The sequence below is a fragment of the Dipodomys ordii genome, unplaced genomic scaffold (assembly GCF_000151885.1).
Source record: "Dipodomys ordii isolate 6190 unplaced genomic scaffold, Dord_2.0 Scaffold35, whole genome shotgun sequence".
Classification (NCBI taxonomy): Eukaryota; Metazoa; Chordata; class Mammalia; order Rodentia; family Heteromyidae; genus Dipodomys; species Dipodomys ordii.
Window position 1 is genome coordinate 11,105,523 of NW_012267251.1, and position 15,355 is coordinate 11,120,877.

Below are 15,355 nucleotides of genomic sequence, written 5' to 3' on the forward strand. Positions count from 1 at the left end.
AAAAAAAAAAAAAAAAAAAGAAGCCTCAGCTCTGGGGACAGGAAGGCAAGCTGGCCTTCTAGAACACCTAGTGTGAAGGGCCCGGCCTCCTTACCCCACTACCCCACATGGTGGCTGTCATGCAGGGAGGTTGTTTGGAGGGTCAGCAGTGGGTAGAGGGCACACAGAAAGAAGCTGGGATCAGACAGACCTAAAGTCCAAGTCTAGCCTCTTCATGGATCGTGTGTGTGTGTGTGTGTGTGTGTATGTGTGTGTGTGCGTGTGTCTGTGTGTGTGTGTGTTTAAATGGAAATAAGAATCTCATGGACTTTCCTGTCCAGGGTGGCTTCAGATCACCAACGTCAGATCTCAGGCTTCTGGGTTGCTAGGAGTATAGGCATGAGCCACTAACGCCGCCTTGGCTCCCCCTGGATCTTAAATAAGCTCAGCCTCTGTCTATCAGTCAGAGCGGCCTGAGGCCCTGCTGAGACTTCTTCCATGTATAAAGTCTTTTCTGATGGGAAAGTTGGGGCCCAGGGTGCACAGCCGCCAACCCAGGCCCAGGCTGGGAGTCTCTCCCAACTGGGGAGTATGTCCTTGGGAAGGCAGCCCCCACAGCAGCCTTCTCTGGCTGCTGAGGCCTTACCTTCATCATAGTGTCTCCGGGCCTCGGTGCCTGGCTCGGCCCTGGGCACACCCTGGTACAGCCCCTCACCCACGAAGTCCGTGTAAAACAGTGTGAAGGTCATGAGCGCCATCCAGCTGCACAGCTCGGCCACGAAGAGCCGGCGCAGGGTACGAGGCATGCGGCAGCAGAGCTGGTGTAGGCGGGGAAACAGGGCACCCAGGTTCCGGAAAGCCAGGCGGGCACGGCACGGGCAGCAATGGGGTAACGCCGAGGGGGCTGACAGCCCTTCTGCAGGCTCGGGTGGACCCAGCACGGCCTCCTCCGCCACAAACAGAGTGGCCACCATGCAGGTGAGGAAGATGAGTGTAAGCAAGCCAAAGAGACACTCTTCCTGGGTGCCTAGGTAGGGGGCCAGGACGCTGGCATCCCAGTCAATGGCGGGCAAGAGGTAGCCCAGGCAGCCCCCGAGGCTGATCATGAAGGCATAGACGGAGAAGGCCTGGCGACAGTGGTCCGGGTCTCGGAAAAGGTCAGAGAGCAGCGCCTCCAGTGGGGTGAAGCACACCTGCCCACAGAAGTCCAGCAGCCCCACACCCACGATCAACAGGGCCAATTCCAGGGGTCTGGTGTCTGGGCACAGCAGCCCTGCCAGCCGGCCAGCCCTTGGGATGAGAAAGAGGCTCAGCAGGACACCCAGGGACAGGGCCCAGATGAAGGGTCTCCGGCGGCCGTAGCGTCCACGCCATTGGTCACTGGCTGAGCCCAGGAGCGGGACAGAGACCAAACCCAGCACAGGACCGATGCCTGAAAGACAGACAACAGCATGTCAACGGCTGGGTCGAAGCCTGGCTCCCTGGGAAGGACGCCAGTGGTAATTCACGCGATGGGCCAGCTCTGAACTACAGACGTTTGCCTCTGGTCTTTATGGGGGCTCTCCCGTTTTCTCCTCACAGCACAACTATTGTAAATGCCCTATATTCAGCCAGGGAAACTGAGGCACGACTATCTGAGAGGTGGCACTTATACAAAAGCTCAGAGATGGGGAGAGCAAGGGGCAAGGCTTCAGCAGGCAGCTGGACTCCAGACCTGGACGGAAGGGGTGTCACAATGGTGATCACTTGCCTTCTGTGACTTCTTTTGTCAGTCCTGGGGCTTGAACCCAGGGCCTGGGTGCTGTTCCTGAGCTCTTTTGCTCAAGGCTAGCGCTCAACCACTTTCAGCCAGAGCTCCACTTTCCGTTTTCTGGTGGGTAATTGAAGATAAGAGTCTCACAGACTTTCCAGCCTGGGCTGGCATCGAACCATGATCCTCAGATCTCAGCCTCCAGAGTAGCTAGGATTACAAGTGTGAGCCACCAGCGCCTGGCCTTTCTGTGACTTTGGCAGAATTCATCGACAGCATCAGGAATCCACAACCTGTCTTGTCCCAGGACTGAAGAGCCCTGGCTGGTAGAGCCTGATGGAGTCCCAGCCCTGCTAAAGCTCTGAGCAGGATTACAACCTGGACTCATCTCCTAGGCCCCTTGTGCCTTTTCTATACAACGCATAAGTCCAACACGCTGGGGTGAAAAGTAGAGATCAAAGCTGTTACCACGCGCCTGCCCCACCAAGCTGGAGGCCAACAGGTAGCTGACACAGGCTCTGAGCAGCTCTCCAGACAGAGGGCCTGGCTGCCTGGTCCCCCAGGTGTGAGAGAGAGGGAGGGGCGTGACTCACCCAGCACCATGGTCATGAACTTCTCCTCGACCCCCACCTCCAGCAGCAGGGGTGGCACGTAAGTGATGCCAGCAGCCAGGCACACCTCCAGGCCGAAGGTCAGCAAGTTGACCAGCAGGAGCTGGGCTTTCCGATGCCGAAGCAGGCGGCTCACCCACAGCCTCTGGACCATGGTGGGCCCGGCGGGAAGGGGAGGAGGGTCTGTTCACACTCTCCGCGGCTGCTCTGTCTCAGCCCTGCTTCGGAAGCTGAGGCCTCTCCTCCTTGCGGCCACCGACTGCCTAGGATTCAGCCCGACGCCCATTTCTGCCAGTTCTCTGGGGCAGGTGCAGTGTCTCGGCCTGGGCTGACCACCAGTCACCTGCAGCACCTCGATGGGGGCACATGTCATCACCGCTCAGCTCCTAAAGGGCAGGACAATCACAGGCACGGGAGTCAGGAAGGCTGGCTCCCTCCTTCCCAGCCAATAGCGTGGCTGGACCCTTAGGTGCCACCACCCCTAGCTGCCCAGTCAGGAAATGTAACAGTCACACACACTTCCTGACATAACTAATATGATAAAATATGCGTTTTTAAGCCTCAGCACACCCCAGAGCGGAATGTAACAGGTGTCAGTTGCTTTCTATTCTGGAACAGCTCTGCAGTTACCTTGCCTGCTAGGCTGGAAATCAAAAAGTCAAGTCAAGCCGGGCGCTGGTGGCTCACGCCTGTAATCCTAGCTACTCAGGAGGCTGAGATCTGAGGATCAAGGTTCAAAGCCAGCCCGGGCAGGAGAGACCATGAGACTCCTATCTCCAATAAACCACCGGAAAACCGGAAGTGGCGCTGTAGCCCAAGTGGTAGAGCGCTCGCCTTGAGCTGAAGAGCTGAGGGACAGCGCCCAGGCCCAGAGTTCAAGCCCCAAGGCCCACAAAAAAAAAAAGTCAAGTCAAAGCAGCTGATGTGCCCAGGTCTGGCCAGCAAGGGTCCCCTGGAGACCCTCGGCCAGGCTGCATTTGTTTGCTTTTCTCTCCCCTTCCAAAGCTGGCTCTGCTCAATTCCCCTCTGTCACCTGCTGGCCAGAGCCCCGACCCTCACCCCATGGCTGCACACCGCAGTCTCCACCCCTAGGACAAGACTGAGGAGAAGGAGGAAAAGCTGTGGTTTGTTGGGTTTCAACCTGTCACCCAAACACACCGAGGGCCTCAAATCTTCTCAAGTTCAACGTTCCTGGGGAAGAAACAGTCGACGCCCACACAGGGCCGTCCAACCGTGACAGGGCGGTCGGCACTGCCAGGTCCCAGGAGCATGAAACCACACCACCTGGCAGCACAGGTGGTGACGCCAATGACCCCCTAAGCTGGCGGGGTGCCCACCACATCCTGGGCAGCCTTTCCCTCTCCTGGATGGCTCCACTCTCTGCAGAGTAGAGTTCTCACCATTTAGCCGGCCAACTGGGCTTCTCAAGTACAGGGGGTGAACCATCATATATAAGTGTGTGTGTGTGTGTGTGTGCACGTGCACGCACGCACACGCACATGCGCACCCATGCCCATCCATCCACCCATGCTGTGCCCCCCAGCCGAGTGGCCTCAAGGATCTGCCTTCCTAACACCAGCACCTGCTGGTAAAGAAGAAATATAACTCAGCTGTGGAGAAGGGGTCCAGAGAGCAGCCTCCACACACATTGAGGCTGGTGTTGAGCCACTTGAGCCATACCTCCACTTCCAGCTTTTTGCTGGTTAACTGGAGATAAGAGATTTGTAGATTAGTCATCTGTCAGAACTGGCTTGGAACTAGATCCTCAAATCTCAGCCTCCTGAGTAGCCTGGATTACAGGCATGAGTTGGGGAGGGGGACAGGGAGAAGAGGCCTAATAAGACAAAAAGACCCAATGTGTCCTTGACCCCCACAAAAGAAAATAAACAGAGGCAGCAGACAGGGCTTCCCCCGTCTCCTGGCTGCACGAGTCTCCCCCTTTCTTCCCAATTCAACCCCACAAGTCATACTGAAGCATATGAAGCATAGCAACAAGAGAGCAGGAGCAGAGATCACAGTGGCCAAGGGCTGGCTGGCTCCCATCTCCTGAGCCGGGAAGAACAGAGCCACCACCACCCCCCTTTTCCACCCATCCCCTCTGCCAATCTCAGTTTTGCAAGATAAAAGGCATAAAAGGCGCTTCAACTTCTTTTATCTTTTCAAGTAACACCAAGCCCCATGGGGCCTTGCGTGTTACAAAGCGTGTCCTGGGTGCTCTCTAAAGCTGTGTGCTTCAGAAAAATCAGGCGGCCATCAATCCCGGATAAGATCGGTCCACTCCGTAACGGCCAAAGCTCTGGGGCTTTTGCAGCTGGTAGATCAGGAAGGAAGAGATAAGGCTGAGGCAACAGGCAACCTCCAACTGCAAGTCTCCAAGCTTTGCAAAGGAGGAGAGGGGACTCTTAATGGAGAGGTCAGGAGGAGGGGGTAAAACACTGATCCACAACGTCCCCCAAAGGAAGGCACTGGTACCAGACCTCAGTCTTAGCTGGACTGCTGTAGGTTCAACTTGAGCACTACCCATCCTCCCAGAGGGGAAGGGAGGAGGGACGCAGGGACCCAGGGACAGAGCTACCCAAACTAGAGGAATGGGCTGTGGGTGGCAGCTTCCCAGGCATTGCCCTCCCCACCCTCAACACTCGTGCACAGCACTGTGATTAAGAGAACAGGTCCTCCCTGAGCAAACAGACTTTCACCACACTTGCTCCCATTCTCCAAGAGTTGCCACCCCCTCCCGTTGGGAATAGATTCCAGATCCCAGCAAGCCCTGAATCACCGCCCACCCCAGCCCAGTTCCCTGTCCTCTCAGCGAGAGCAGGACCTTCTGAACCAACGGAGGAAAAGAGATGAACTGTCCCCCATCGTCCTACAGGCCAGTAGCTTCTGGATAGCCTCCTCCTTCCTGGATTGCCTTTGTCCCACACGCACACACCACCCAGGTTTTCTACCAGATACCTGAAGTCTGGAGAGGAAGTGGGCTGCTCCCAGCTCTGCCCAGCACCCCTCTCTGCTCTAAGGCTGCAGAGCCCGTCCTCCCTCTTTTCCAATCTACTCTGTCCTGGGGGTCCAGACACTCTTGACAACCCTAGACTTAACTCTTCCAAGCCCAGAATTACCTGAGGAATTCCAAGCTCAGAGAAACATTCTCCCCGCCAAAACCCCATCTCTCCCCACTTCCTCCCTGCTCCAGATCCTCAGGGTGGAAGAGTCTACTGTCTCCCTGAGTCAGCCAGCCCCTCTAGGGCCTTCTTCTCTGAGGCACCAAAGAAGTCCAGGCTCCAAGAGGTCAGAGAACAAGCGGTCCAGCACCACTTTCCTAGCCCAGGGCACATTTCTCAGCACAAAGCTTGAAAGCCACAGATCTTGGCTGCCTCCACCACTCTGCCCCGTGTCCCCTCTCCAAGCCTGGGGAGCTAGGACAAAGTCTAACTCTCTCCACTCCAGTCCCAGAGACCCTATGGACCCAAATCCTCCAGCCTTACCACTCCAGAAGCAGTATCCGTCTGGTAAACAGATCAACCAGGACAGCCAGCCTCAGAAGGCTCACTTGGAGAGGAGATGGCAAGAAGAGGAGGAAAATGGAGGGACTGACCCCTGGGAAAGGAAAGCCGGGAGCCACCTTCTCCCAAGTTCCAAACATCTCCCCTCTTCTCTGGGCACCCCAATAGTTAGACAGCCAGAAGCCCAAGGGAAACCTAAGATGTATGGGAACATTCCCTGGAATACCTCCCATGCCACACACACACACACACACACCCTTTACACACACACCCTTTACACACACACACACACACACACACACACACACACACCCTTTATCCCTGGGGAATGGAACTGAAGTCTCGAGGGACAAGGGAAACGTTTACCTTCTGAGTGAATGGATGGGGGGCTGGAATGTGGCTTAGTGGTACAGTGCCTGCCTAGCATGCATGAAGCCTTGGGTTCGATTCCTCAGTACCCTATACACAGAAAAGGCCAGAAGTGGAACTTTGGCTCAAGGGGTAGAGCCCTAGCCTTGAGCTAAAGCAGCTCAGGGACAGTGCCCAGGCCCTGAGTACAAGCACCAGAACTAGCGGGGGGTGGGGGGTGGGGGGAGAGAAAAGAGAAAAAGAGTGGATGGCTGTAGGCAGGGGTTGGGTGTGTTAGAACTGAGGACAGCTGAAACCCAGCTCTCCTGCCCACCCCCTACCCTGAGCCAAACCCCAGCAGCTACTTCTTGGGCTCAAAGGCAGCAAGCGGCTTAGAAGGACTCTCCTGGCCCGGGATGGCGCACTTCAGATCGGACCCCAAGGGAGCAGGCCATGTGAGGAAATCAAACTGATCAACAGGAACAAACTTGGCCTGAACTTTGTCCAAAATTCAAAAGACAGAGTGGAGGAGGCGGAGGAAAAGGCGACCCACACCCACCGCCCGCCTGCTGGAGCCCTCTCACTCTCTCTCTTAGCTCCCTAAGGGAAGGGAGGGTCAGAAGGAGGCATAAAGAGGCCTTTGAGGGCTGTCAAAGGGGCTCCTGCCACGCCTCTCTGCTGAGGTGGAGCTGGGGGGGGTAGATTCCCTTCAGTGACAGGCAGAGACTAGAGGGAGCGGGAGTGGAGGGCAGCCCCCACCAGGGGCCAGTGTCAGGCAGCAATTCTACGGGCTCTTTATGCGAGGCCCGCGTCCCCACACCCCTCCCAGGCACATCAAACGGCCGCAGCCCCCACCCTGACCCTGCCAGCACCGCGACCCCGGCCTTGCCTCCACTCACAAAGACCTGGGCCGTTTCTCACACGCTCCTCCAGGGCGGGAGGCACTGAGCATGCTCCGCCCTTCACAGCCACCCGCTGCCCTCCCCAGAGGTGGGGAGCCCAGCAAAGGAGGGGTGGGGGTGGGGTGGGGGGCTAGCCGGTGGCAGGCAATGACTCAGCTGAAGGAAAGGGGTGGGGTTACCATGCCAAGACTGCCACTTGCCACCACCACCACCACCACCACCACCCAGGACTGGGGCACAGAATGGGGATCAGTTCTTCCCCCAAACTGGACTAGATCTCAGCATCTCTCCCTAAGCTGAACTCTCCCGGGCTGTGCCCAGCACGACCTCAGGTCTGGCAGTTCAACGAACCCAGCACCCCGTGCGCTATCGCCTTGCCCCAGTCCCCAGAGAACCATCCAATGCCCAGGCTTCGCCTACTGAACCTGGCGCACTGCACTGGGCCCCGCTGGCCGGCGGCGCTTATCTCAGGGGGTCCTGAGCTGCGAGACCAGGCAGCCAGGAGGTCTGGAAACCAGTGTCCTGCAGAAGCTGAGAGCCCCACACCCCAGCCAGGAGAACGGGGCAGGGCGGGGGGGGGGGCAGCGTGGCAGGAGGTTCATTACCTTCCAACAACATTCAGTCTTTGATTGTCTGGACTCAAAGATTTCCGAGCAGGGAGGTTCCCGGCTTTCCCCCAGTCCTAACAGCGCTGGCATGAATAGCTGAGCCCCTGAGCTCCGGGGCTCCCCAGAGGCCTGAGAACACCCACAGAATGCAACCTCTCCACCTCCAAGGAACCCTAAGAAAGAGCCAGGGCAGAGCAGTGAGGGAGGGGTTGCCCCAGCCCAGGCGTGCTCCCTAGCTCTGGCCTCCCCCGGGGCCCGGAGGCCAGGGATTTAGAGTTCACCCCGCTGAGCTGCCTTTTCTTCCTCGGGACTGGGAGCCTTCTGCTTAGCAGCTTGTCAGAGAGAGTGAGGGGCTGCAGGCCGGGACACAAAGGGGGATTAGGGAGAAACCTCTCGGCCTGCAGAGTAATCCATCAAACTCACTCCGGGCTGCCAGCATCAACCCCTTCCCACTCAATTCCCCTTCCAGCTGCTGCTGGCCCCCCACCCCTCTGGCTCCTGAGCCCTGTCACTTGGGGCAGCAAAGAGAATCCCAGGCCCTGGGAGGGGTGGGGGGGGGCAGAAGGGGGCACACCACAGACACTGGGAAAAGGGCAACGGCTCCCTCCCCCCTCTCGCCCCCAATGTATGAAAACCCAACAGGTGGCAGTGGCTTGGAGGAAAGTTGCTTTTGTTGCCCTGTCTCTGAGCCCCAGTCCGGCTTCAGAAAGAAAACAAATGCCTAAGGAGATTGGGGGAAGCGAGGAAGGACGGGCAGGGGCGGGCCCTGGCACTGATCTCCTCCTGTCTTCAATGCAGGAACAGGGACACTGGGGCTGGCTGACCCTCACCTTGGCTAGTACGTCCTGGCCAGCCTCAGCCGAGGCTGAAGCGCCCTTCCCCAGGGGTCTCTTGGCCATCCTACAGGAATGCTTTTGGTCACACAGAAGCGCTTTTGGTTTCCAGGGACCTGGACCTCCTGGCCAAACTTCACGTCCCAAACAACTGCTCCCAAAGTCCCACATCTAGGCATGCCCTTACACCAGGGCAAGCCTTGCCCTTCAGCAGGAAGGAGCCTCTTCCAGGCCAGGGGAAGCGAGAGCCTCTGAGTGCTGACATCTCTGAGCCCTGGAGGATTCCACGGGGTGACCGGGAGTTGGGGAAGCAGCTGGAGCTGGGTTTGCATGCCAGCCTCAGCCCTTAGAACTGCGTAAGCTGTGACTTGACCTCCCAAGCCTCAGTTTCCTGTGTGCAATTAACAGCAGCCAGCCTGGCTGGGCCACTTGCATGCCAGGCACTCTTTCCAACTGCCTTACTCCCCATCTCCACAGATGTGTAATAGGTTTAAGAGGCAGGTGGACACCGAGGGAGCCCAAGAGTGGGACTATCTACTTCCCAAACAAGGACCGACCATTCCCTTTTCTCCCCTCCACGCCCCTCTCCCAGCAGCCCCCAGGAGCCAGAGGAATTCCAAGAATGTAAAGGCCTCCCCAGGTGCTGGCCCCAACAGGTGAGCAGAGGTCAATGCAGAAAACTCACCAGCCTGATATGAGGAGGCTAAGAGGAAGTTGGAGGATGCCATCAATGTCCAGTCCCTGGGAACAATAATCCTAAGGCTGTCCCCACCAGCGGCCCAGCATGTGTCCAGCAGACACCTTGTAACAACTCATGTTACCTTGCAAGGGAGGTATAGGATTATTGAGTATTCCTATTTCACAAAGCTGGAAAAAAAAATTTCAGTCTCAAAGAACTTAATTAGCACACCAAGGTTGTAAAAATAAAAACAAATATCTGGAACCATTCGAAAATTCCACAAAGCACTTTGAACTAGGAGCCAAGGCAGTGCAGTTCTATTTCAGCTGTGCAGCCTGGACAAGCCATTTCACCCCTTTTGGACTCAGTTTCACACCTGCAGATGAGAGTGAGTCTAGATCATGTCTGAGGATCTTTCCGTGTGTGCAATCGATCAGTGCCTCACACTCAAGCCAGGCCTCAGACAGGGCACTTCCCATGGACAGGTGCCCACTCACAAAGCCACATGGCCTCCGAGACAGGGTTGCCACAGCCATGAGAGTCAGTCATCCCTCCGGTCCCCCCACACACACTGCACAGTGCCAAGGGTCGGCAGTGGCCTGAAACCCAGCCCTTCCTGCCCATAGGACCGCTGCAGGCAGATAGATCTGCCCCTCTCCCTCCTCCTCCCTGCGTTGGACTCTGTTCCCACGGAAATGTGTAACTACCTTCTTTTTCTCCTCACAGAGTACCAAAACCTCCCCAGAGTCTGGGAGGTAAAGGAGACTGTGGAAAGGGAACAGTTTCCAAGCCACTGGCAAATTCTCCCCCCCACCCCCCCCACACACACACCTCTTCCTCCAGCCTCTGCACTGTGAAACCTGAACAGCCTCCCTCCCTTGTGGTAAACTTGACCCTTGCTAGTCAGCCAGGCAGGGTCAGCTCTCCCCATCCAAGCACAGCCAATCCTGGTCCTCAGCCTGGCCTTCGTCGGGAGGTGCCCGTGCACACGTGCGCGCGTGTGCACACACAGGAAAGAGGCCAGGAACAGAGTGTGTGGGACAAACCCTAGATGAGCAATGCCCCCAGGCGGAAGGCCAGATGTGGAAGCTGATCCCAGTTCTGCATGCCCCACCTCCCAGACTGCAAATGGCAAGGGCTCTTCAGTGGCACCTGCCCCAACACCCTCAGGTCTGGAATTAGCCCCATTCACACTCAATTCTGTGGAGGTATATTCTCAATAGCATTCACTCAGCCAGGCTTGGTGATGCATGCCTATAATCCTAGCACTCATAGAGGGCAGGAACATGGCAGGTTTGAGGCTAGCCTGGGATACATAGTGAGACCCTATTTCAAAACAAAAAGAAAGAAAACTAGCCACTCAGGAGTGAGCTAGGTGAGAGGAACGCCTTCCACCCCCACCCCCACTCCCGGCTTCAAAGACTATTAACAAGCCTGATTTGCTGTCTCTTGGAGGAAGCATACCTCAGTGGGCAGCCAAACCACCCCTAAAGGAATGTCACCGAATGCTGAAACCAACACACTCACTCAGCACTACCCATTATGTGCCAGCACACATGAAGGTCCTGGGGGTACAGAAACACCGACTGTGGTCCCAAGCAGCAGGAGAGAAAGGCAGTAAAACACAACCGGTGTGCAATGAGATGGTACAGGTGCTAAGACCCGTGTCCATGGGGCAAAGCCCGAGGTGGGAACATGGTCAGGGCTGAGGCTCAAAAGGTTAAGTGGGTAGGCACCATAGAAGAAGGCAAACACCAAGGCCCTCAGATTTCCAGCCATGCCCACCCCTCCTGCGGCCCCCACCCCAGTGAGGTGGACGGGAAAGCATAGGAGACCCCAAAACACAGAACTGTTCGGATCTCAGATCTGGCCTGGATATCCATGCAGCCTCAGTGAAATGGCAAGATGGAGGACTTCCTCAGCACAGGGTGTAGCATTCCCAAGTGGTCACAAGCTGTCTTTACTTCCCCAACCTGACTGCCTCTGCCCTTCACCTGAACCGCATCCACTTTGAATTCCAGGCCACCACCTCCCGGGCCTCATGGAACCCAAACTGTCCAGGATCCTCTTTCCCTTCAAAATCTGTGCTCCACTACCCAGCACTCCTCAGGGCTGGACACAGTACTTGGGCCTTTGGTCTGTGGTTTGCAGTCCTTCCCTTACCACAACCGCCCTGCAAGCCCTTCTGATCCTGAGGCTGGGGGTTCAGCAGGTCTTTGGATGAGGCCATCCCGTCAGCCAAATGACCTGACCAGTGAGCCCAAAACTCAGACAGGATCATCCTCAATTGCCTGGGTACGCAAGCTCTCTCTAGTGACAGGAGCCACGAGTAGAAATCTGCATTGCCTCATCTCTGAGCTTGGATAGTATTTGCCAGCTCAAAGTACACTTGTAATTAGAGAGGCTTTGTGGGGTGGGAACTCAGAGGACACAGCAGGACAGAAGACCTGTGGCCCCGGCTAGCTGCTCCTGAGGGCCTTCAGTCAGTCTGGTGACCTAGGGAATCTGAGCTATGAGACCAGAAGCTGCCTCTCACTCACTTCATGCTGACTCAACCCAGTCCCCAGTCCCTACCCCCACTCCCAGAGAGTGACCTCCAAAGTTAAAGGAAGAAGAACAAACAAATCTATTGAGTACCAGATCTAGGCAGGCGCTTGGCTAAATATGTACATCACATGAAATCCTCCCTGTTAGCTTGCCAGATGGATATTATCTCCATTTTACAGATAAAAAGACCAAGGCCAATGAGAACTGGGGTGGGAGGCGGAATTAAGCCTCTCACAACCACAGGAGGAAAGACAGACCACACAGTAGAGAAAGGATTGAACAGGAAGTGCTGGCCAGGGATCAGGACCATCCCGTGATAGCTCTGTCACCAGCCCCTGCCCCCAACAGGGACATTTAATACACTGGACAAAGCTCAACACTCCAGCTCTATTGCTCGGAGTCAAGTGGCATCAGCATTTGAGACACTGGGCCTGGTACCAACTGGTCCAGCCTCCACCCTTGCTGTCCAGAAAACAGGGCCACTGACTGTTCAAAGAAAGCTAAGCTGGGCTTTCCTTCTAGACATGGGAGTGCAGCATGAAAGATCCCAAGATCTAAGGAAGGAGGACAGAGGAGAGTCCCCAGTCTTCCTGGAAATACCAACGACTCTTCTTACAAAGGAAGAAGCCCTTAACTTCTCACGATAGAAATTCACCATTAGTGAATTCAAAGTGTACAGAGCCCTCATGAAAGACAGGCACGGGGCAGGGGGCTCTGGAGTCGTCATTCTGCACAATTCTGACAGAGAGAGACTAAGATATCCAGGCCTTGTTTGTTCTTTCCATTGGAACACAAGTTCAAGTGCAGATGTGTCATTCATAGCTCTCTTATGGTTATACAGGGCATCATTCCCTTGCTAAGAACTCTGGTGTCTAAGCTAAACCACAATGACGGCCTCTATTGTGGCCAAATAAGAGCAGTTGACATTTATCAAGCTCTTTTTACAAGCGGCCACTGTGCTCAGAGGTTTATCTACCTTAGCTTATTTAATCTCGCAATACCATGAGGTGGGTACTATTATACTCATTTTACAGAGGAGAAAGCTGAAGCTCACGGAAGTCAAATAAGTTGCACAAGAGGAAATGGGATTCAAACGATTTCACCACAGCCAACTCTCAAGTATTTGAACCAACTCCCCAAAGTCCAGGAACCCTTGCTAACAAAGAAAATAAAGTTAAGCACAAACTTTTTTTTTTTTAAGCAGGTGGCTCATGCCTGAAAATCCTAGCTACTCAGGAGGCTGACATCTGAGAATCCCGGTTCAAATCTAACCTTTCCAGTATGAAAGTCCGTGAGACTTTCTCTCATCAGAAAACTGGAAGTGGAGCTATGGCTCAAAGCGTAGAGCACTAGCTTTGAGCAGAGCTCAGGCACAGCGCCCAGACCCTGAGTTCAAGCCCTATGACCTGGGGGACGGGTGGGGGGAGGAAACAAGGCCCCAACCAGCCATGATAGCATGATAGCAGACACCCGTAATCCTAGAACTCAGGAGGCTGAGGTGGAAGGATCAAGTTCAAGGCCAGCTTAGGCTACATAACAAGACTGTTTCAGGAAGGAAGTCTGGGCTGGTGCTGTCCATGCATTCACTGGTGATTGATACAATAGTTAATACTAGCTAACTTACTATACTTATTACATCTCAGGCATATAGTTACATGTTCTACATATATTATTTAATAAAGCTATAATTTTAAACTGTTATACAATTACATATTTATAAGCAATATTTCTATTTGATGTATCTTGCCAATAAACAACAAAGCCACTCAGTAGTTGTGACCATTATCTTCCAACCTCAGTTTTCAAGCAGAGTTACTGAAGGAGCTAGTGGAATGACCATGTATAAAGCTAGCTTTCTAGCTGACTGGCTCACACTTGTAATCCTAGCTACTCAGGAGGCTGAGATCCGAGGATAGCGATTCAATGCCACACTGGGCAGGAAATTATGTGAGACTCTTGTCTACAATTAAGCACCAAAAAAGTTGGAAGTGGAGCTGTGGCTCAAGTGGTAGAGCTCTAGCCTAAACTGGGAAAAGCTAAGAGACAGTGCTCAAGCCCTGAGTTCAAGACCTAGTATGGGCATAAATAACTAAATAAAGCTAGCTTTTGGAGTCAGAATCTTCATTCACTTTGTGTTAGCAAGTTCTAGAAGGTAAAGTCTGGGTTAACCTCACTTCCAGGGTCCTCAGACCAATCCTCCTTGCCTTTCTGTGTTTTCTCTCCAGAGCCCAGGCCAGACTGAGGGGGTCTCACTTGGCACCTGTATGCATGCCATCCGCCACAACCCAGTGGGCTGGTAGGAGCACAGGGGACCACCCAGGCTTCCTGTCCACTCCTCCAACACCAGGAGAGGCACCTGGGGACCTCAGGGTGATTCAGGATGCCACAGGAAAGCTGCCCCCAGCACACGCCCACTAAAATTGGGGCCTATATGGCCACAGCTGTATTTTTATCTTCGGACTCATCCGGCTGACTCAAGCTCCGTTTTCTGAGCACTTTTAGAAAAACAGTCCTGGTTCCAGGACAAGCCTGGGGGGGGGGATGGAGAGGAGATAAGGAAGGAATAAGAGGATGAAATGGATCCAACAAAAGGGTCTGTAACCTTATATTATGGCCCACTCACTACCCAGGTCCTGGTACTTGATGGATTTCTCCAGGCTTTCCGTCTGAGCCCCAGGTTTTGGGCAGGTGGCTCCTAAGAACTAGAGGAAAAGAAGCCAGAAGCCTGGGGCGGGGCGGGAGGGGGTAAGGGGGGCGTAGGTGCTCACCCCTACCCCTGAGCAAACCTTCCAGGAGCCCAGCAAGGGTCACTCTGGGCTCTTGGTCTAGTGGCAGTGGTGCATGCAGACTTGGGGCAACAAGTAGCAGCTGGGCTATTCTTAGTCCCAGCTCTACTGGGATTGGGTCTGTGTAACAGCTGAAGGACAAGTCCTCCCCAGGTACCACCATGCCAAACCCCTCCCTCTCCCTCCCCCCCTCCTCGGGCCCCTAGGGAAAGGAGGAAGCGTGGGGAATGCCCCTGGCCTTGAACAGGTCAACATTGCGCGTTGGGAAGAAAGCGGCTGATTCAGAGGTCCAAGGAAAGAGTAACTCACGGCGCCCCACCGCCGGAGGGGAGGCGGGCACCCGAGCAGGACAGAGCCTCCGCTTCCCCCCCGGGGGCTGCTGCCCCAGGCCACGCCGCGGCCGGGCCGAGCTCCGGGAAGCCGCGGGCACGCCCAAGTGCACACCTGTTTGCCATCCCCACCTGGGCCTCCCGGGGAAACCGGAGACCACCGCGGGCTCCGCTCTGCCTTCGCAGGGGGCGGGAGGGGGGGGCAGCCGAGGCGCAGATTGGGGGTACAGGAGCGCACCCACCCCGGCCTCCATCCACCCAAGCCCGGCCCCCCCTTCCCTCCCGTCTTTCTTTCTCTACCGAAGCTGGCCGAAGCCGGAGCACCCCCACGACGTCCCGGCCCCGGGCCCCTTTCCCAGCTCCCCCCAACCCCCGGGCTGTGCGCGCCGCGGTGACTCACCCTGCCCCTTTCCGCCGAAGCCCAGACAAGGGAAGAAAATAAATGCAACTTTCCAAAGAAAACTCTGACGCGGGAGACGGCAC

The 15,355-nt window shown here is 55.5% G+C and overlaps 1 protein-coding gene across 1 annotated transcript in view; it reads right to left on the bottom strand.

The window, feature by feature from the left end:
• Positions 1 to 15,355, bottom strand: part of Slc45a3 (solute carrier family 45, member 3) — a 37,502-nt gene that overhangs the window by 19,485 nt on the left and 2,662 nt on the right. Inside the window, exons 2-3 of the mRNA XM_013017541.1 lie at positions 2,323 to 2,726; positions 626 to 1,411 (exon numbers count right to left, since the gene is read on the bottom strand). Coding sequence (XP_012872995.1) covers positions 626 to 1,411; positions 2,323 to 2,494 — 958 coding nt within the window. The 5' untranslated portion in view covers positions 2,495 to 2,726. The remainder of the gene's footprint in view (positions 1 to 625; positions 1,412 to 2,322; positions 2,727 to 15,355) is intronic.